Raw genomic sequence first — 21,670 nt, 5'->3', positions numbered from 1 at the left:
AGAGACAAAATGGCGGAGTATGACCTTCCAGGGACACTCCACCGGAAAAGGGAAGAAAGCCTCAGATGGGCATGGGTACAACTTCCTAAACACGCTGTGTATGCTCACTTCCCAAGAGTAAGGGGGGCATTGCACATGCAGGCAGCACACCCTAAGGGAAGAATCATGGGAAAGGGGCCAGCCTATAAAGTCCTAGGATCAAGGTTACACACTGCACTTTACCTTGGTGCCCGCTTGGGTCTCTTCCAAGCATACTTTCCTCTCTTTGCTGTTCTAAAGCCTTTTAAAATAAACTTCCACCCCTGTTCTGAAACTTCCCATGGTCTCTTTTTCCATCGTATGCCCCTCAGTCAAATTCTTTCTTCTGAGGAGGCAAGACTTGAGGTTGCTGCACACCCGTATGGATTCGTCTCTGGTAGCTCAGATGCCTTCCACGGCTAACATATTTGGTACTGTGAGACTCAAGTATTTGCCACCCCTGACAAAGACAGACAAACACACCAACCCCACAAGGCATGGAAAGGCCTATAAGAAGGAAGTGTTTGCTGTGGGCTGAGAATGGAACTGCTAGGCTAAGGGTTCACCAGCGGAAACTTGGACGTATGTTGCTGGTTTTAAATCCAAACTTAGAAGCTTTTGGTCAGTGGTTTGAAAGACTTCTGAGAGAGTCTATGAGTCCCCAAATGTTTTCAGTGAAACATTGCTGGAGACATAGAGAGAGCATGGGTTCTGAGGCCATCTCAGAGTCCTACACAGGGAAACACCGAAGTCTAGCTTCTTCCTCTCCCCTAATCTGATCCTAGAGACTCATAGAAGTCTCCACAGAAGACTGGGCCTCACAGTCTAACTGCTTTGCCAGATGTACGGTAACAGTGGGCTTCCTCTAGAGGCACAAGGTGTCCTCACAAGCCCTACTAGCCAAAGAGTCTAAATCTTGGGGCTTGGGGTCCACTCAAAGAAGCAGAGTCTTTGGCACATGCAAGACATCCTCAGTTTCTACAGCTCCCATTCCTGGCCTGCAAACCCCCAACAACGCTCCATTTACCTGAGCTCACCTTTCATCATCTGTTCTCACGGGATCTGGTTTTCCACTTTGGGAGGACTGTCCTTCTGCTTAGACTTTAAAATGTTATATGAAATTTCAAGGTTGTAAGAACTGAGAGACTGAATATAAAAGTGGACAACAGCCAGATCATATATGACAACAGAACTCTGACTCAGAAACTCCAAAGGGACCCTCGAGGGAAGCCAAACCACAACCAAACCTCTGAAGCACTTGGCCCAGAATGGACAAGACTTGTTCGTGACTGCCCACTTTCCTGATTTCTGAAGCCCCCTCCCCTTCCACACTTCTTTCCAATTCAAGACCAATCAGAGAAAGCCAAATATGCTTCCCAAACCAATCCCCTAAGATGTCCTGCTTCTAGTTAGCTCACCTCCAGCTCCCCATGCCAAAACCCTCCAGTCAGTGAATACCCGGACCGTCCCTGTTTTTTCTATGAAGCTTTCCACTCACCTGCCTGCCTTTGACTCTCTGCCAAAGGCAAATGATGGTGGCTGACTCCCCTGATATAGCCAGCTCTGAATAAGTGGTATCTGTGCTCATTTGAGTGGTCTTCATTTATGTCCACAGAACTCTGCAGCAGTTCCTGAGGTATGCATATGTCCTTCTGACCAGTTCCACGCAGAGCATAGGGGTTAATTTAGCAAACTGGATGCTGCAGCACTGGTGGCCAAGCAGGACAAGAAATTAAGCCTCAGAGATTCTGATGACATAGAAAAGCTGGTTTGCACTGAGCTGAACCATAGGCCCAGAGGGGGGCCAGTTAAGCATCCCAGGCAGTGTTTGGGCACCAAGAATTCAGACTAGGAGTGCAGTTAAAAACACATTCTTGGCTGGGCGCAGTGGCTCATGCCTGTAATCCCAGCACTTTGGGAGACTGAGGTGGGCGGATCATGAGGTCAGGAGATCGAGACCATCCTGGCTAACACAGTGAAACCCAATCTCTACTAAAAATACAAAAATTATCCGGGCATGGTGGCACGTGCCTGTGGTCCCAGCTACCCAGGAGGCTGAGGCAGGAGAATCACTTGAACCTAGGAGGCAGAGGGTGGGCACTGCTTCCATCCTGGGTGTCAATGAGACTCCATCTCAAACAAAAACAAAACAAAACAGATTCTTTTATTTTCTTTTTTTTTTTTTTGAGATGGAGTCACCGCTCTGCTAACTCACCCAGGCTGGAGTGCAGTGGCGCCGACTCAGGCTCACTGCATCCACTGCCTCAGGTTCCGAGCCATTCTCCTGCCTCCCAGCCTCCCAATGTAACTGGGACCCTGGCGCCCACCACCTCACCCGACTGGATTTTTTATTTTTAGTAGAGATGGGGTTTCACCATGTTAGCCAGGATGGTCTCGATCTCCTGACCTCGTGATCCGCCCGTCTCGGCCTCCCAAAGTGCTGGGATTAGAGGCTTGAGCCACCGCACCTGGCCCAAAACAGATTCTTTCCAGGTGTATGGAGCCAGAAAAGGGGAGAAGCTATGCTTGGTGGAGAGATAATGAATTTTGTAGTCAAGCTGCTTTTTGGTCACAAGAATCTAAGACCTTCTCAAGATGGCTCAATAAAAAGGGATTTGATTTACAGGTACAGGCAAAACACATCAAATCCAGGAAGAGGAATCAAAACTCTACCAGCTCCAGGCCTAGGAAGCCATGAGAGAAGAGGGCTCTTTGTGTTGTGCCTCTGCAACTGAGTGGGCTCTCATCTGTCTCTTCTGTGTTTTTCTCTATACATCAACTCCATTCTCTCTGAGGGGCAGACTGGTTTCCTCTAACTACTCATCAGCTTGTACCTGGCACCAAAGTGGCCACTCCAGCCGCCAAGCCTATTTCTGCTTCCAGGGTAAACATCGCCCTTGTGTGGAATAATCTCTGTGGTTTTTGCTTCAATTTCTCAAAAAAGTGGTTATCTGTTTGCACAGCTCATCTGGTCCAGCCAAGCCACACAGGTCGTAGGTCATTGGCCAGTCTCTTAGGTGCGTAAGTATCCCTGCAGGTGATGGGTTATGCCTTCGGTCAGATTATCCATCCATGGATCAATCATTAGTGGCTACGGGAACAGGGCCATGTCTTACATAAGAACACAAGCATATTGGATATTATGAACATGTTCTACTACAGAAAGCAATATTATTAAATAACACAGATGACATACACCCATCACAATCATTGCAAATGCCCACTAAGAAAAAAAATGGATTACAGGATATGATAGTGGATTAGAGAATAATGAAGGTTATTTCTAAAAAGATCCTGCAGAGGATGGAAAGAAAGAGGGTCCGTGCAGAGAAGTTCAGGAAGGACTTTGTGTCAAGCTGATAGAACAGTTGTGTTCGGGATCCATAAAGAAGTGGGGCCAAACGTGTTAGGACTTTAGGAGGAAATAGACTGCATGGCCCTTCAATTCTTACAATATTCATTGTGGATAGGTCTTAGAGATCATCAAGTCCAGCCCTGTTGCACTTCAGCTGAGAGTACTGAGAGTCAGAATGGCTGGTGACACAGCTGCGGTCACAGATTAAAGTTAAAACCAAGGCCAGAGTTCAAGTCTCTGTCTCCACAGTCAGTCTTTCCACTGTAGACTATAGCTAGCTCACTCTTTCACTAAGGCAGCTCCTCTCTTTCTAACACTGGAGCTTTACACAATACATACATGGTGGAGAAGAGCAAGCCCCTCCTTGGTGGTCTTTGTTGGAGGACAATCTGCTCCTCAGCACTGCCCTCATCCTCTTTTCTAAAACTCCTCAAACCCTGACGCACGTATCCCTGAGGTCTCCCTGCATGGCGTCATTCCTCAGAGTACATATAAAGGGATTGAGGAATGGAGTCATCACACTGCTCAGAACTGAAGGGATCTTGTTGATCTCCAGATATTCTTTCGGGGAGGGAGTCACAAAGATACACACAGTGATACCACTAGAAATGATGACTATGGTCAGGTGGGAAGCGCAGGTATTAAAGGCCTTCTTCCTTCCACTTGCAGAAGGAATGGGCACTATTGTCAAGATGATGTATGTAGAGGAATAGGCCGCGAGGACTATGCAGCAGAGGATGACCATGGAAGAAAGCATAAAATCCATCAGCTCGATGGCAGTGGTGTCTGCACAGGCCAGGGCCAGCAAGGGTCCACCGTCACAGAAGAAGTGGTTAATGATGTTGGAGCCACAGAAGGGTAGCTGGGAGATGAGGATGGTTGGAAAGAGCACAGACAGGAAGCCTCCCACCCAAGAGAACACAACGGTCTCAATGCAGACAGGAGGTCTCATGATGGCGGGGTACCTCAGAGGGGAGCAGATGGTGGCATAGCGGTCATAGGACATGACTGTCAGCAGGAGGAACTCAACTGTGCCCAACGAAAAGTAGAAATAGCACTGGATGATACATCCGGCAAAGGAGATGGTTTTATCTCCAGATCCTAAGTTGGCCAACACTTTTGGAGAGATGACTGAGGTGAAGACGATGTCCAGGATAGAGAGGTTGCACAAGAAAAAGTACATGGGGGTGTGGAGGCGGGAGCAGGACAGCACAGTGGAGATGATGAGCAGGTTCCCCAGAAGAGTCAGCAGGAACGTGGGCAGCAGGAGCACCGGGAACAGCAGCTCCGCCTCCCTGCTCAGGGAAAACCCCAGCAGAACAAACTCAGTCACTGCTGCAGTCCAGTTCCCCACGGGCCTGGTGGGCCTGGCTCAATTCTTCTAACAGAACAAAGGGAGGTAACACTTAGGAGAGTGTTCAGTGTATGAAACCCCATGGTGCTCACTAGAAAAATATGAACATAGAACATGAGGACTGCCAGTTAGACATGTAATCCAAGTTTAGCTTGGCTTTCAATTATTTGCCTATCAAAATGGACAAGGTTTTTGAAGATAATAATGTACACTGTTAATGAGGGTGTCCTGAGACCTACACTGTCACAGAGTTCATACGAACTTTCCAAAAGATAATTTAGCGATGTGTATCGAAAACCTTAAAATTAAGCAAATTCTTAATTCAGAAATTGTACTTCCATCCTGAGGAAGTAGTCATGGATATGTTAAAAAGATTTTGCCACAAGAATATTCACCACAGAATTTTTTACAATAATGAAAATTTGGCAACAACTTTAATATCCAGAAATGGGGGATGAAATAAACAAATTATGGTACCTTTAAGAAATAATACATTATGTAGCCATGAAAAATTACATTTTACAGTAACATATAAATGACAAAACATTCAAAATGTATGATTAAGTTTTAAAGCATTATTTTAAGCATTATTTATTTATTATTATTAGGTTTTAAAAGTGTTTTTAAAACAAGTTATAAACTTGTACTGACACCATTGTGATGCCATTTTGGGGGAGAGATGTAAATTAGCAAAGGCCCTAGAGTAGCCAAGAAGACATTGCTGAAGAAGAAAGTTAGGGAAGGGGCTCGCGTTGGCAGATATCAAGACTTATAAAATTGGAATGATTAAGGCAAGATGGTATTGGCACAAATATACATAAAAATGACCCATGGAACAACATACAGAGCCAAGAAACAGACCCACACAGATGTGGAGCAGTGATATGTGTCAGAAGTGAAAGAAGCTGGTACTGATGCTTGTCCTCAGGGGAAAAAGTAAAATTGATTTCCAATCTCATGTCAGACACTAACATCCACTCCAGATGGACAAAACACTTACATGTAAAAATCAAAACTTTTAGAAGAAAAGCTAGAAGAATGTTGTTTGGGCCTCAGAGTAGAAAAGAATCTACTAAATAAGACCCAAAATAGTGCTAAACAGAAAAGAAAATATTAATAAATTAAGCTACGTTAAAATGAAGAATTTCTATTTATTAAAAGATCCTTCAAATAAAGTTAAAGGAAAACCACAAACAGGAAGAACATATTTATGCCACAGATAATGGACAAACTTTAGTACTCACGTAATTAATATTTTGATGCATACAACGCAGTAAGAAACAGATAAGCAATCCAATAGAAAGATGGGCCAAACATGCTACCTGAACTCCATTAAAGAGGAAAGAAACATAGCTAATAAATGTACAAAAAGATGCTTGATCTCATTAGTAATTAGGGAAATACAAATTAAGACACTAGCAAGATACAATTTTATATCCACTATATTGTCAAGAAGCAAAAATATGACAATAACAAGTGTTGACGAGGATGTAGAGCCTTAAAAAGTTTACACTGCTAGTGGGAGTGTAAACTTACATAACTGCTTTGGAAAATAATTTGTCATGACCTTGTAAAGATGAACATTCACATACTCTGTCACCCAATAATTCTACTCCTAGGTAGAGAAACTTGCACATATGCCCCAGGAGACAAACAAGAGTATGTATAGAGAAGGGGGAGAGGGGGAGGGAGGGAAAAGAGAGAGGGAGGGAGGGAGGGAGGGAGGGATGAAAAGGAGAAAGGAAGGGAACGGAATGAGGGGAAGGAAAGGTGGGAGGGAGGGAGGAAGGAAAGAGAGAGAAAGAAAGAAAAGAAAGAGAGAGAAAGAAAAAAAGAAAGAAAGAAAAAGAAAGGAAGGAAGAAAGGAAGGAAGGAAGGAAGGAAGGAAGGGGCCAGGCGCGGTGGCTCAAGCCTGTAATCCCAGCACTTTGGGAGGCCGAGACGGGTGGATCACAAGGTCAAGAGATCGAGACCATCCTGGATAACCCGGTGAAACCCCGTCTCTACTAAAAAATACAAAAAACTAGCCGGGTGAGGTGGCGGGCGCCTGTAGTCCCAGCTACTCGGGAGACTCCATCAAGAAAGAAAGAAAGAAAGAAAGAAAGAGAGAAAGAGAGAAAGAGAGAAAGAGAGAAAGAGAGAAAGAGAGAAAGAGAGAGGAGAAAGAAAGAAAGAAAGAAAGAAAGATCGGTCTAAAAGAGATGTGAAGAAACCTGATTTCAGGGAAATCACAGAAACAGAGGAAAAATTAAGGGATGGCAAAGTTTTTTCATGGCTATTTGTCCTGGGCCATTAGTCTGGAAAGCAAACTAACTACCAGGAAAACTGATAGATTCCAGGGACAAGGTCAAATAGGGCTTAGATTTCTAGGAGGGACTCTGGATAGTAGAGGCCACGTAATTACCAGTGACTAAGAAGAATATGGATTGGACTTGGAAAAACAAGAATAATCTAGTAAAGGAAGAGGACTGCAGAAATCCTGAGGACTGAGTTGACCTCTGCCTATCTAAGCTGAGTCAGAGTATCAGCCACTCCTGCATAGAACCTGTCCTCACGAGCTGCCCTACCTTCCTGTAGCCTTGGCACATGGACAGTCTCTCCAAACAACTCGCCACATTTGCATTGCCAAGGATCTTTTCCTTTTTAACAGCTTTACTGAGATGTAATTCAAGTACCATACATTCCACCCATTTAAAGTATACAATTCAATAGCTTTTAGTGTATTCACAAACCTGTGTGTCCAACACCACAATCAACTTAAGAATATATATATATTTTTTTTGAGATAGAGTCTCACTCTGTCACCCAAGCTGGAGTGCAGTGGCATGATCTCAGTTCACTGCTACCTCCACCTGCCGAGTTCAAGCGATTCTCCTGCCTCAGCCACCTGAGTGCCTGCCACCACTCCCGGCTAATTTTTATATTTTTAGTAGAGACAGGGTTTCATCATATTAGTCAGGCTGGTCTCGAACTCCTGAACTCATGATCTGCCCACCTTGACCTCCCAAAGTGCTGGGATTACAGGCGTGAGCCACCATACCCAGCAGATTTAAGGATATTTTAATGATCCCTCCTCCATTCCCTGGAAACTGTTTTTCTACTTTCTGACTACAGACTTGCCTATTCTGGACATTTCATATAAATGAATCATACCATATGTGTGTCTAGCTTCTTTCACTTACTGTAATATTTTCTTTATTTTTATTTTGAAGGTTTTTTTAGATACAGGGTCCTGCTCTGTCAGCGAGGCTGGAGTGCAGCGGCATGATGACAGCTCGCTGCAGCCCCAAACTCCTGGGCTCAAGCGATCCTCCTGCCTCAGCCCCCAAGTAGCTAGGACTACAGGTGCACACCACCACACCTGGCTAATTTTTTTTTTTTTTTTGAGATGCAGTTTCACTCTTGTCACCCAGGCTGGAGTGCAATGACGCAATCTCTGGTCACTGCAACCTCTGCCTCTGGATTCAAGCGATTCTCCAGCCTCGGCCTCCCAAGTAGCTGGGATTACAGGCATCTGCCACCACACCCAGCAAATCTTTGTATTTTCAGTAGAGACAGGGTTTCACCATGTTGGTCTCGACCTCCTGACCTCAGGTGATCCATCCACCTCTGCCTCCCAAAGTGCTGGGATTACAGGCGTGAGCCACCACGCCCGGCCTAATTTTTTTTTTTAATTAGAAAATAATTTTACTTTTTTTATTTTTTGAGACAGGGTCTCACTCTGTCACCCAGGCTGGAGTGCAGTGGTGCAATCATAACTCACTACAACCTCGGCCTCCCAGGCTCAAGTGATCCTCCCACCTCAGGTTCCCAAGTACCTGGGACTACAGGCACACGTCACCATGCCCGGATAATTTTTGTATTTTTTATAGTGATAGGGGTTTTGCCATGTTGCCCAGGCTGGTCTCAAACTCCTGGGCTCAAGCTATCTTCCTGTCTCAGCATCCCAAAGTGCTGAGATTACAGGTATGAGCCACTTACTGTAATATTTTTTAAGGTTCATCTACATTGTAGCATGGATCATTGCCAAGGATCTTAAAGAACCAATGTAACAGGAGGAAAGGCCACAGCCCCAAGAAGAAGCCCTGACCGCTGGCTGGCATGGCAGACACACACACACACACACACACACACAGAGAGAGAGAGAGAGAGAGAGAGAGAGAGAGAGAGAGATCGAGCAATTACTAAATGTAGATATATGCAGAGTCTATAAAATCTAGAATAGTATGGAGGATGAATTTGGACTTGGTCACCAAATCGGGAAATGGTAAGATAAGGGATGAAGACTTAATTCATTTAACTCTCAAAATACATCTTTGCATAAGGCGCCACTGCACCCACTGGAAAGTCATTTCTTCACTTCAGAAATATCAAGAAGCTTACTGAAGGCAAAGATACACACCTTAGATTGTAACAAGAACTGCTGCTCCCAGCCAGCCCCCAAATGCCAAATGGTTGGTCTGCACTAACCTCGGCTGGGGTCGCCTTGTACCACCTCCATGGCTCAGTCTGTTCACTCTGGCTTTGCTGCCACCTAGGATCTTCCACAGTAATTATCTTGACCAAAAAGCCCCAGTGCATTCCATATGAGAGCAGCAATGTTTGACAGGGGAAATGAGCCCTTCCCAACTCATGTGGATTGTTGCCCTAGCTGTGACCTCTTGCCCGACGAGTGTGCACTCGTGTTGCAGACAGCTGGAAGGTACCTGTTGGATGTTTTACACTGCTGAGGAAGTTACAAGGTATGGCATCCATTCCAGCATGGAGAGGTCTACAAATCCTCTGGCCCTAATCCTGAGTGTGTGAGGAAGTCACCTTGGGTTAAGCATTGACCAGCTGCACCTCCCAGACTGTCTACACAATCTGATCCAGTTGGGGAGAGAAAAGGAGCACTCTCCACTAAGCTCCTGGATGGTGCTTTGTTCCCCTCTCCTGCTACCATCTTTCCTGCACCCTCTCCAGTCTTCTGCTCAGTCCAATCTTCTGGTTGCTTCTTGATTCCAGAGAAAATGGGAAAAGAAACACTGTGTTACCTGATGGACAAAAACCATCAACCTGCTTATTCTTCTGTCCCCTCAACCCAACATGCACTACAACCACCACCATCCCCATCATATTTTTTTCAGAGACTGGCAGGCCAAGCATCCCAAGGACTAAACTTCCTCTAGGGTTACTACAGGATAGTCACATCCTGCTGAGGGGTAGCTGGTGCATAGAGAAAACTCTGGACGTGAAGCCAAGAGTCTGGGTTCAAGTCCCACCTGTGCCTTTTACCATTCTTGAGACTGGAAAAATTGCCTCCCTTTCATATTATCCGCACATGAATCCTCATGTGACAAGCAGTGGTAATGCTCTTTTCCTCATCTTTCTCACAACCTGGTTGAGAAACACAAAATGGAAAATAAGATAATTCATATGATGGATCATTGCCAAGGATTGTGAAGAACCAATGTATAATTCACATGATGTGTGAAATCATAAAACACCGTATCAGGTATTGCTGTTATTTTCTAGAACCTCTCCTATTCTGCAATAGTGGAAAAGAACAAACCTTATCTTCCCTGTCCCTACTGAGATATTGATCATCCCACCCTAGAGGGAAGAATACTGTTCCTTCTGGCTCTGGAATACATCTCATCAGGCCCATGCTTCTGCCTTAATCAACTACTCTCTCCTTGGACAGCATATCTGGTTGGCTACAAAGTGTGAAGACAAAGGGAAGATGCTTCTCTACATGGGAATTTCGGTTGCCCAGGATTCCTGGAAATGAAGAAATTACTTCCTATCCTCCACCATCTGCACTCTACAGAGGAGTCAGTAAGCTGGAAGGGGTTCAGCGGGAGGATTGAGAAATACTCACATTTGCCTAAATTAGGTAGAGGGGGCTGGCCCCCAGCATATCCTGCCCACATAGCTGCCCTGGGCTTCCGTGCTGGGCGCTGAGGCTTGCGTTGCTGCAAACAGACTCTGCACTGTCAGGGCTGAAAGGGGCGTACTCTAGAAGAGTCCTATGTTTGGACCCCACTTGGGCGGGATGGGGTGGGATTGGCTCAGGTGAGAGCATGCACTTTCTGAGAAGGATCCAGACATGGGACAATCCTCGGGGGCACATTACAAAGCTGTTCCTGCACAGCAGGCCTGAGTCTGATGCCCCTGAGGCCCACTTAGGAAAGGATGCAAACCCAAACATCTACACTAGCAAGAACTGAGAGCAGAATACTAGCCAAGATCAATGCCCCAGGTCTATCTCAGCCTCACAACGTACAGTCCTCCATTCACCCCCTCTCCAGCCCCACTGTGACAGTTCCATCCACCCCTACCACTCCATTTACCCAGGACCCTCCTCTTCAACATCCTAATACACTGTGATCAATATGCCACAGCTTCAGTAACCTTGCACTATGTTAAAGAAAACGCCCCACACTGCATAGCCTGGCACTCAAGACCCTCTAACCCGTTTCCCCTGAATTACCTCCCAGCCTCAGCTCCCATCTTACACATCACCTGCGCATCTCTCACTTCAGTTGAGTCACTCTATTCAGTGTGCCCCACGCTGGCCCTCACTTTCTGACTTCACACTCAGGCCCCAAGTGTCTTACCATTGGGACCATCTTCTCCACCACCTGGTCTCTAGGCCCTACTCTTGTCCCTTTTCCTCAAGCCTAAGCTGGGTTCTCCCTCTTTAGATATCCTTTTCTTGCACTTGGAATCAGGAATCCACAGTGTAGAACTGGAGCGTTTTTAACCTTTTTTAATTTAAAGATAACACATGTATAGAAAAGTATACAAATCATAAGCTCAATGAATTCTCAATAAAGTGAACACACTCACGTAACCATCACCCTGGTGAAGAAAGAGAATGGTACTAGCACCCCAGAAATCCTTCTCAAGCTCCCTCCCCACATCCCAATGGTAACCATTATCCTGATTTCTAACACCATGGATTAGTTTTGCCTGTTTTGGAAATTCATATAAATGAAATCATCTAGTAGGTCTCGTTTTGTGTCTGACATCTTTTGCTCAAGCTTATAGTTTTGAAATTCAATCATGCTGTGGTGTGTGACTCATTTTTATTGCCATGTATTTCATCATTTCATTTGTGGTTATTTAGCCTCTGGGCAGATTTTTAAGTTCCTTGGGAACAGGGATTTTTTCCATAGAATTATTTTGGAATCCCCATAATGCCTAAACTGGAAAAGCAAAAGTTGCTCAGTATATATGAATTTTAGTCCAAAAAGTTTCTAATTTCAATCTCACATCATATACCCCCATGAATAAGCAATACTATCTAACAATGTCGACATTTCTTTTTCTCACATCTCATACCCAATTCATTAGCAAATCCCATTGGCTCCACCTTTACACATATGTCAAATCCAACCACTTATCACCATCCCCATTACCCTAGTTCAAGTCACAAACATTGTAGAAAAACAGATATTGAAGTAAAAAGAGAGTGTTGCAAAATAGTATACATGGTATTATCCTTTTCTTTGTCTTTTGCTTTTTTTTTTGAGACAGAGTTTCGCTCTTGTTGCCCAGGCTGGAGTGCAATGGCATGATCGCGGCTCACTGCAACCTCCGCCTCCCGGGTTCAAGCGATTCTCCTGCCTCTGCCTCCCGAGTAGCTGGGATTACAGGCATGTGCCACCACACCTGACTAATTTTGTATTTTTAGTAGAAACAGGGTTTCTCCATCTCTGGAGAACTGGTCTCGAACTCCCAACCTCAGGTGATCAGCCCACCTTGGCCTCCCAAAGTGCTGGTATTACAGGTGTGAGCCACCGCACTCAGCCTCTCTTTTTTTTGAGATTGAGTGTCGCTCTGTCGCCCAGGTTGGAGTGCAGTGGCACCAGCTCAGCTCACTGCAACCTCTGCCTCCTAGGGTCAAGTGATTCTCATGCCTCAGCCTCTTGAGTTGCTGGGAGCACAGGCATGGACCACTATGCCCGGTTAATTTTTGTATTTTTAGTAGAGAGGAGGTTTAGTCATGTTGGCCAGGCTGGTCTCAAACTCCTGACCTCAAGTGATCCACCTGCCTCGGCCTCCCAAAGGGCTAGGATTACAAGTGTGAGCCACCACACCCGGCAGATCCCATTTTTTAAAGACACACATTAATGCATAGATAAAAGAATATAAGTATATTAACTAAAATATTAATTGTGGTTATTTCTGCATACTGGGATCTATTCTTTCTTATTTTCACATTATTGTAGTAGATCAGTCAATCATTGTGTTCCCCACCCACAGCCCGAACTGCAGCGTTCGTACATATGAGTTGGCCACCTATCTGACTGGGTCACAGGTAAGCAAACAGCCCAGGAGAAACTAAGCCAAAGGCCAGGATAAATGTGGCAGATTTCCTCAAGAAATTGAACTAAGAGGTACAGAAACTATGGTAGATACCTGTTGTTTTAAACATTCTTTCTTATTTTCTTCTACTAACCACTACCTCATTCCCTTTTGGGAAGCAGCTCCTTCCCCATTCCACAAATCATGTGATTCTAATGGGACTATATAATATCACAATATAAAGCCAAAGTTCAGGAAAGGGAACACAGTCTATTATAATATCCATCACCCAGCCACAGTGACTGATCCAAAGAGTGACCATCCAACCCAAGGCAGGCCAGGAATCCCTCCTTTAGAATCCGCATGCCGGAGCAGAGTTAGGAAAAGCTCTCTCCTCTGGGCTCTAAAACTGTGATGACGTAACCCTGAGCTGCCAGTAGCCATACCCAGCCTCACCCTTCCACTGCTGCACGGAGAGAGCCTTTCTGCTGTCTGGATTCATGAGGACCACATATCTATGGAAATGCAGCTAACAGACAGAGATAGAATTTGGACAGTGTTGTGTATGACTGGATCAGTCATGCCTGAGGCCTGCCAACAATATCCTTTCTGATTGTACAAGCCAAGCCAAAAAATTCTCTGCTTTTCTTAAGTTCATTTGAATTATGGTCTTCTGCAGTTATAAGAACTCTAACGAACACAGAGACTAATTAGTAAGATGCTGGTGTACTTTTCTGAAAAGTTGTGTAGAGTTGGGGCTGGAGTAGATGCCATAGCAAACCAAAGCGATTCCTAAGCTGAAGTCACAGGGGAGCAAATAAACCATCAGTGATAAGAGAGACCTTGTTTCCAAGAGAAGTGTAACAGTAGCTTACACTCAGAGACAAGTAATAACTGAGGCAACATGGGCCCACCAGAAAGGGTGGCGGCAGCCTGAGCTGCTGACTTTCTTGTTCCAATCCCTGTGTGCCTTGTTTCTGTTCTTGGATGACCATGAGAGACTGCCTGATTCTTTCTATTCTTTCTACAATCTTTGTATTCTTTCTACAATCTTACACATACACACACACACATACACTTACACACGCGCGCACACACACCACTTTAGTCAACTAGCTTGAGTAAGCCTCTGTTTTTTAAATTCAAAGTATCAATGAGTAAGAAAATAGTGTTTATACATCACATTTCTAATCAGAAAGTTATTGTTAAGATCCAAACAAACTTTTGCTCTACAGAAATTTATTTAACATAAATGATATTTATAAATTTATAGATTAAGGCACAAATTCACTACAAAGGTCAATGACCTTAGGACAATTTCTATACAAGGACAATACTTCCAGAAAGTTTAAGGCTGCTGACCTTATTCTGTTTTAACTCCAGCCACTCCCATGCCTGCCTTCCCTTACTTGAGCATAGTAATGGGTCTGGCAACTGGCTAATTATAATAGGTGACAAGAATGAATATTTTTTAGGCCCAAACAACAATTGTATCATGTACTAGCAACTTTCATGAGGATGTCACTCATAAGTTGGTTTTTTTTTTAGTACTGGTTTCACTATATAATTGATGTTTTATATTAGCCATCTCCCCCTCCCCACAATTGTTTATGATCATAGAAATAGAATTTTGAAGATGGAAGAACCCTAGTGCTATAACCTCCTCATGTCACAGTAGGATGTTAAGTCTAACACAGGTCAAATGAATCACCCAAGGTAACAAAACTTTGAAGGTAAAAACTCCAGCTCTCTTGATCAGAGCAGTATAGAGAAGAAAATCAATGAAAGCTAGTGGCCCAGGCACAGGATTCATGGAAGATGGGAGATTAAAATCAAGCCTTAGCCTTTCAATAGAGGGCAATGAGTTGACTACTAGACTACGAGTTGAAAGAGCCAGGTACTGGGTCAGACTATGCCTTATCTGTTTATATGACTCCCTGAAGGTAGAAACTAGGTTTTATTCATCTTGGTACTCCCTACGCCCAATATCATAACAGAGACATGAGAGAAACTCAATAAAAAAGTGAATAAGGAGTGGGTGAGTAAGTAAGCAAATAGATAGGAAACCTAATACTCTGGAGAAGTCTATGTAGAAAAGGAAAAAAAGGGCTGGGTGCTGTTGTTCATGCCTGTAATCCGAGCTACTGAGGAGACTGCGCCCGGAGGATCCCTTGAGCCCAGGAGTTTGAGACCAGCCTGGGCAACATGGTGAGCCCTCATCTCAAAAAATGGGAATAAAGCCTCGGTGAAAGCCTTCAGTTAAAAGGCAGGAGAAGGAGTCACCACTGGGAACAAGAGAAACAGTAGTAAGAAAGCAAACCAACAGAAAGCCAATGGTACAGGATTAGCAAGCAGGGGAGGAGAAATCCAAGATGTAGGTGTGTCAGCAGTCCAAAAACTAGGAAAAGGTTATGAAGCATGACAGTGAAGGAAAAGTCCTTGGAAAAAAAAAAAAAAATTAAGACTAAGTGTCTATTACTAGGCAAGACTAGCAGCATATTTTGGCTAGGCAAGAGTTGGGGTTCCAGTGTGGCTGAGAAGAGCAGACAACATTCATCCCCAGGCTGGCACCACTGGCATGCTTCCTGAACCCACCCTTCAGAGTATCTGCTTACATTAGTGCCTCTATTTCCACAGCAAATAGAGATAAGAAGAGTCCCTTTTTATATCTATTTGCATATACCAAATTACATTAAAAATTAGGATTCTCCCAGGGGTAAAAAGAGACTAGAACTTTGATTCTCATTTAGATTCAAGGACATAAAAATAGGCCTGATGTATGCAAGTGCCCATAGTCTGAAGTTAGGCTACAGGAAAGGATTATGGAGACCCTAAGAGGGAGCTCACCACAAGGTAGAAGGACTCTGAACGGGTGAGCTGTGCTCAGACACAGCTCCTTAAGTACAATGTGTGTCTGCCATCCTGGCAGTGTAGAGAATCAGTGAGTGTGTGGGCAGTGATATTGGTGGACCTCTTTCATGAGTGCCGCTAATACTTTGGGACACAGTCCATTTTACTCTAAGGTCCCATACCTGTCTGAACTCACAGCATAGTTAACAGCAGGCCTGTGGTTTCTAGAAGTGGCAATGGCAATGGTGGCCCCTGGCTCCTTCACTGGTGGTGGCGGAGACCCTTGAGGTGACCAAGACCAGCTATTGTGGTGACTCAGCCCCTAACATCTACCAAGCACCCTCCTGGAACACGGTAGACCAAAGTTGCTCCGTAAAAGCAGCACAGCACAGCTGAATGGCTGAATTCAGAGAGGCATTTAGGAGACATTGATATCAAAGTCACTGCAAATGTTGAGTAGCAATGCAAGAACCTTCAAAGTGTCATTCCTCATCTCTTCCCTGTAAGAAAAGAAAAATAGCTGAAAGCAGCCTGAGCTCTGTGAGGCATGCAAAATTTATCAGACCCAGGGAGACAAGAGTGTGGGACCTCGGTCGTGCCCACTGTCCCCCACCATCCCCATGACCATGGGCAAGTGTTTAAAGGTGTTTGGGTCTTGACTAGCGGCCTTGCCCATTATCTTCACGTTCCTGGCACTTGTGATACAAAGAACAATGTATAGCTAGTTAATAGCTTATGTTACTTTGATGTAACTTCTTGGCAAATAACTTAGGAACTGCCTCTTCTTTAAAAACTCACATGTAACTGCTGCTAACTAATCTCAGCATATAGTCAAGGCAACCTGAATCTCTGCACCCAAATTGTAGTCCTCAAATCTGGCCCAAGTAAACTCCCTACTTTTATTAATTTTGTCTCAGTTTTTGTCCTTTAGGTCGATACCTGTGTCCTGGACTTCAGTTCACTAGATTAGGTCAGGACCAGTGGGTTAGGAGAGTGAAGGTTTCACATTCCATCAGCCCTGGCCTTAAATGTCAAGAAGAACAGAGCCGGGCTGGGTGCAGTGGCTCATGCCTGTAATCCCAGCACTTTGGGAGGCCGAGAAGGGTGGATCACTTGAGGTCAGAAGTTCAAGACCAGCCTGGCCAACATGGTGAAACTCCATCTCTACTAAAAATACAAAAATTAGCCAGGCATGGTGGTGCGTGCCTGTAATCCCAGCTACTCAGGAGGCTGATGCAGGAGAATTGCTTGAACCCAGGAGGCAGAGGTTGCAGTGAGCCGATATTGCACCATTGCTCTCCAGCCTGAGCAACGAGAGTGAAACTTCATCTCAAAAAAAAAAAAAAAAAAAAAAAAAAGAAGAAGAAGAATAGTGCCAGGGATGCAAGCACTGCCAGCCTCAAAGCACCTCAAGGCATTGATGCTGCTGGCATTTGCACACCTCAGCCTGGCCTCTGCAGAGGCTGACAGGCACATCTGCATCTTATCACTTAATAAACATTCACTGACACTTCCTATATCTTAGGCACTTTTGGTAGATGCTGGAACACATTAGAGAACAAATCCAGTCCTTGCCCTCCAGGCATTTATAGTCTAGAGCAGAAGCTTCAGAGTGTTCCAGTTTCAGAATTGTTCTTCAATTATACAAAAAGGCCGGGCATGGGGGCTCATGCCTGTAATCCCAGCACTTTGGGAGGCTGAGGCAGGCAGACCACCTGAGGTCAAGTTTGAGACCAGCTTGACCAACATGGAGAAATCCCGTCTCTACTAAAAATACAAAATTAGCCGGGCGTGGTGGCCCATGCCTGTAATCCCAGCTACTCGGGAGGCTAAGGCAGGAGAATCGCTTGAACCCTGGAGGTGGAGGTTGCAGTGAGCTGAGATCACGCCATTGCCCTCTAGCCTGGGCAGCAAGAGAAAAACTCTGTCTCAAAAAAAAAAGAAAAAAAATTGTGTGTCTACATAGATTGAAAGGGAGGTGGGAAGAGTCAAATTCTCAAATGACTTTGTGACCCAGAAAAGGTTAAGAGCCTCTTAGTTGGAACCATCCATATCCCTCATTTCTAAATTCTTAGCAAGTACCCCAGCACTTACTGACAGCACCTCTTGGGCATCTCTAACCTTTTGCAGTGTTCACAGTGCCTTCCTCACAGCTCCTGGCAGACTCCTGGTGGAAGAGGAGGGAAGCACACCTCATTGTTGACATTGCCTCCTAGTTCCCGGGTAGCTCCATTCCAGGAAGGTATTTATCCAGGAGTGGCTGTCCCTGCTTTTTTGGATAACTTTGGGCTCATCCAGCAGAAACCACTGCCTATTCCCTGATGGGCAGACTGACTGGGGAACAGTTTTTCCCCGCCAAAGTACTGCTTGCTTCCCGAGACTTCTCCAGACTAAACATCCACTGACTGAGATGAAATATGACACTTTTCTTTTCCAAAGGGTCAAAGGAATCTCAGCAAGGTTCAGACTAAGAGAAAGAGGGCTGAGTTGTGAATACACTGGGAAGAGTATTTTGGTCTAACAGTCTTTTTTCTCATCCAAATTAATAATATGTCACTCTTGAGAACATTTCGTTATTGACTCCTCAAAACACAACCCACCCAGTCCCAGACTGTGAGCCTTCAAAGACAGAGACAGGGCCCAGGCCATCCCTTGGATGGCACTACCGTTCTCCTCCTTGATGTTTTACGAGACTGCTAATTTTTGTAAGATGTCATAAAACATATTTAAGGGAGAAAAATATGTACTAGACTGTTTTAATGAGATTAAGCATCTATATTTTTGAAAATGTAATGTCAAGAAGCCAGGGAAAGTTGTTTTTTAGATTACCAGCAATTTTCTGATTCCACTTCTGGAGGAGACTTGTTTGTTTGTTTGTTTTTAAGAAACACTGCAATGACTTTATGGCAGTAAAGCCAAAATCATATTCTCAGGAGCTTAAGACCACGCTGAGCTACACAGCTCACCTTCATGACGTTGGGATGGCCTGAACTGTGAGAAGAGATCCATCTCTACAGGTTAGAATGTGTCTTGAGAAGTGAGTCTGGGGCCGCCATGAGGTTTTCCCTTCTCACTGGGCCTCCTGATCAGGGTCCAGCACCTGGCAGGGGGGTCGTAGCAAATGGACCAGTGACAGACATGAGCAAAGACACTCTACGGCAGAAGATAAGTCTCATGATAATGTGGCAGCAGAAGGAGGAATGAGCAGTGGGAGAGAAAAAACAAAATACCCTGTCCAGGTGAATGGCTGGTGGACTTTAAGAACAATAATCTCCTATATCTCATTCAATGGATATTTTTTCCCTCTTTCCTACACAATCCCCTCCTGGTATTCCAGAACTTTCAATGAAACAGGTGTTACAGCTGGCCTGACATACCCGGCAGATAATGTCATGGCACTGGTAAGAGGGTAGTAGTGAGGATGATCAGAGGTCACTCTCATTGCCATCTTGGTTTTGGTAGGTCTGCACCTGGTATGAGGAGGGGCGGGGAAATCAGGAGCAGTTGGAGAAGCTCATCACAAGATGGCCAGAAGTGACCAGCAGAACCCCAGAACCAGCAGGGATCTGCAGGAAATGTAAGCGTTCTCTGAGGGTTACATGTGAGGGGATCCAGAAAACTTCTAAAGTTGCAGTGGCTGATCACGATGGGGCTTAGACTCTAGTAATTGTAAGCACTAAAGGAAAGGGTGGCTTTTGTAGACCAAATAAATCAGACTTTGGAGTTACTTTCTTAAATTGTATCAAACCAATTCACGGCCAAATGTTGTGAATGTTGTGAACAGTAAGATGCAAAGGAGTTTAGAAGAAGGAGGGAGACTTGAAGGAGTTCTTCCCCACGATGGCTGGGAAGGCTTCGCAAAAGAAGAATTTGAACTAGATCTTGAAAAGGGGAATCTTAGAAAGGGGGAGGAGGACAAGAGGACTCCTTTTAGGAGAAATGGGAAGAGCTACATGAAGATGCCCAAGTAGAAGGTGTGCTTTAAGCAGGGAATGGCCTTGTCTGACTGAAGTCAAGTCTATATTCTTGAGCATCCATCTTTCCTACTTCATCTTGTCAGAGGCATTTGAACCAGAGCCACTCCACCTTGAGTAGGGGCTGGATAAAATAAAGCTAAGATCTGCTGGGCTGCATTCCCAGGAGGTTAAGACATTCTTAGTCACAGGATGAGAGGAGGTCGGCACAAGATACTGGTCAAAAAGACATTGCTGATAAAATAGGTTGCAGTAAAGACACTGGCCAAACCCCACCAAAACCAAGATGGCAATGAGAGTGACCTCTGATCATCCTCTACCACACTCCTACCAGTGCCATGACAGTTTACAAATGAGATGGCAACGTCAGGAAGTTACCCTATTGGCCTAAAAATGGGAGGCATGAGATCCTCCCCTTGTTTAGCATATAGTCAAGAAATAACCATAAAAATGGGCAACCAGCAGTCCCTTGGGCTGCTCTGTCTATGGAGTGGCCATTCTTTTATTCCTTTACTTTCCTAATAAACTTGCTTTCACTTTACTCTATGGACTTGCCCTGAATTCTTTCTTGCGTGAGACCCAAAAACCCTCTTTTGGGGTCTGGATATGGACCCCTTTCCAGTAACAATCTCACTTTAGAACCCATTCTTCTTTTTTTTTTTTTTTCTTTTTTTTTGAGACAGAGTCTCTTTCAGCCACCCAGGCTGGAGTGCGTTTGTGAGATCTCGGTTCACTGTAATCACTGTCTCCCATGTTCAAGCTATTCTCCCGTCTCAGTCTCTTGAGTAGGTGGGATTACAGGCACCTGCCATCATGCATGGCTAATTTTTGTATCTTTAGTAGAGACGGGGTTTCACCATGTTGGCCAGGCTGGTCTTGAACTCCTGACCTCAGGTAATCCACCCGCCTCGGCCTTCCAAAGTGCTAGGATTATAGGAGCGAGCCACTGCGCCCGGCCTATTCTTTTTCTTTTTTTTCTTTCTTTGTTTTTTTTTTTTTTTTGAGACGGAGTCTCACTCTTGTCACTCAGGCTAGAGTGCAGTGGCGTGATCTCGGCTCACTGCAACCTCTGCCTCCCAGGTTCAAGCGTTTCTCCCGTCTCAGGCTCCCGAGTAGCTGGGATTACAGGTGCCCACCACCATGCCTGGCAAATTTTTGTATTTTTAGTAAAGACCAGTGGCCATGTTGGCCAAGCTGGTCTCAAACTCCTGACATAGGTGATCCACCCACCTTGGCCTCCCAAAGTGCTAGGATTACAGGCATGAGCCACCAAGCCGGGCATTTAGGGCCCATTCTTGAGGCCCAGGAATGGGAACATATTAAGCTAGTCTTCATGGAACAATCAAAGTTGTTGACAACATCTTAAGTTAGCCGGTGCTAGTACTCAGAGAGAGGCCAGTCATCCCAAAAGGACAGGAATTGGCCTAGAATTCACCCTTGGTTTTCTCATGCCTCCCTTCTCAGAAGGCTCTCCTGTTTAGAACGCCCCAACGCTCTGCAAAGTGCTGCAAAAAGTGCCCATGTCTCTCCATCAGCCCTATCCCACAGGCTACTTGATTTGTGACGAAGACCCCACTGGGCAAGAGGCATGTTGCTTTCTCGCACTGATCAAAAAATATTCACTCAGCACCTACTTTATGTCACGCACTCTTCTAGGCACAAGGGCATAGCAATAAATAGGTCAAAGTCTCTGCCCTCATGGAATTTTCTTTCTAGTAGGGAAGACAAATATAAATATGTAATAAAACATCAAGTAGCTCTGTGAATAAAAGTAGAGCAAAGTAAGGGGACAGAGAGTAACAAGGAGGGGGGTCTTTTTTACAGAAG

The 21,670-nt window shown here is 44.9% G+C and overlaps 1 protein-coding gene across 1 annotated transcript; it reads right to left on the bottom strand.

The window, feature by feature from the left end:
- Positions 1 to 2,410: 2,410 nt before the first annotated feature.
- On the bottom strand, positions 2,411 to 5,216 carry LOC101025866 (olfactory receptor 6J1). The gene has a single exon (XM_021941867.2). The coding sequence runs from the start codon at positions 4,554 to 4,556 to the stop codon at positions 3,804 to 3,806; it is 753 nt and encodes a 250-aa protein (XP_021797559.2). The 5' UTR covers positions 4,557 to 5,216; the 3' UTR covers positions 2,411 to 3,803.
- Positions 5,217 to 21,670: the final 16,454 nt, after the last annotated feature.

Source organism: Papio anubis, chromosome 7 (genome assembly GCF_008728515.1).
Source record: "Papio anubis isolate 15944 chromosome 7, Panubis1.0, whole genome shotgun sequence".
NCBI classification, from domain to species: domain Eukaryota; kingdom Metazoa; phylum Chordata; class Mammalia; order Primates; family Cercopithecidae; genus Papio; species Papio anubis.
This window is presented reverse-complemented; position numbering and strand designations above follow the sequence as displayed.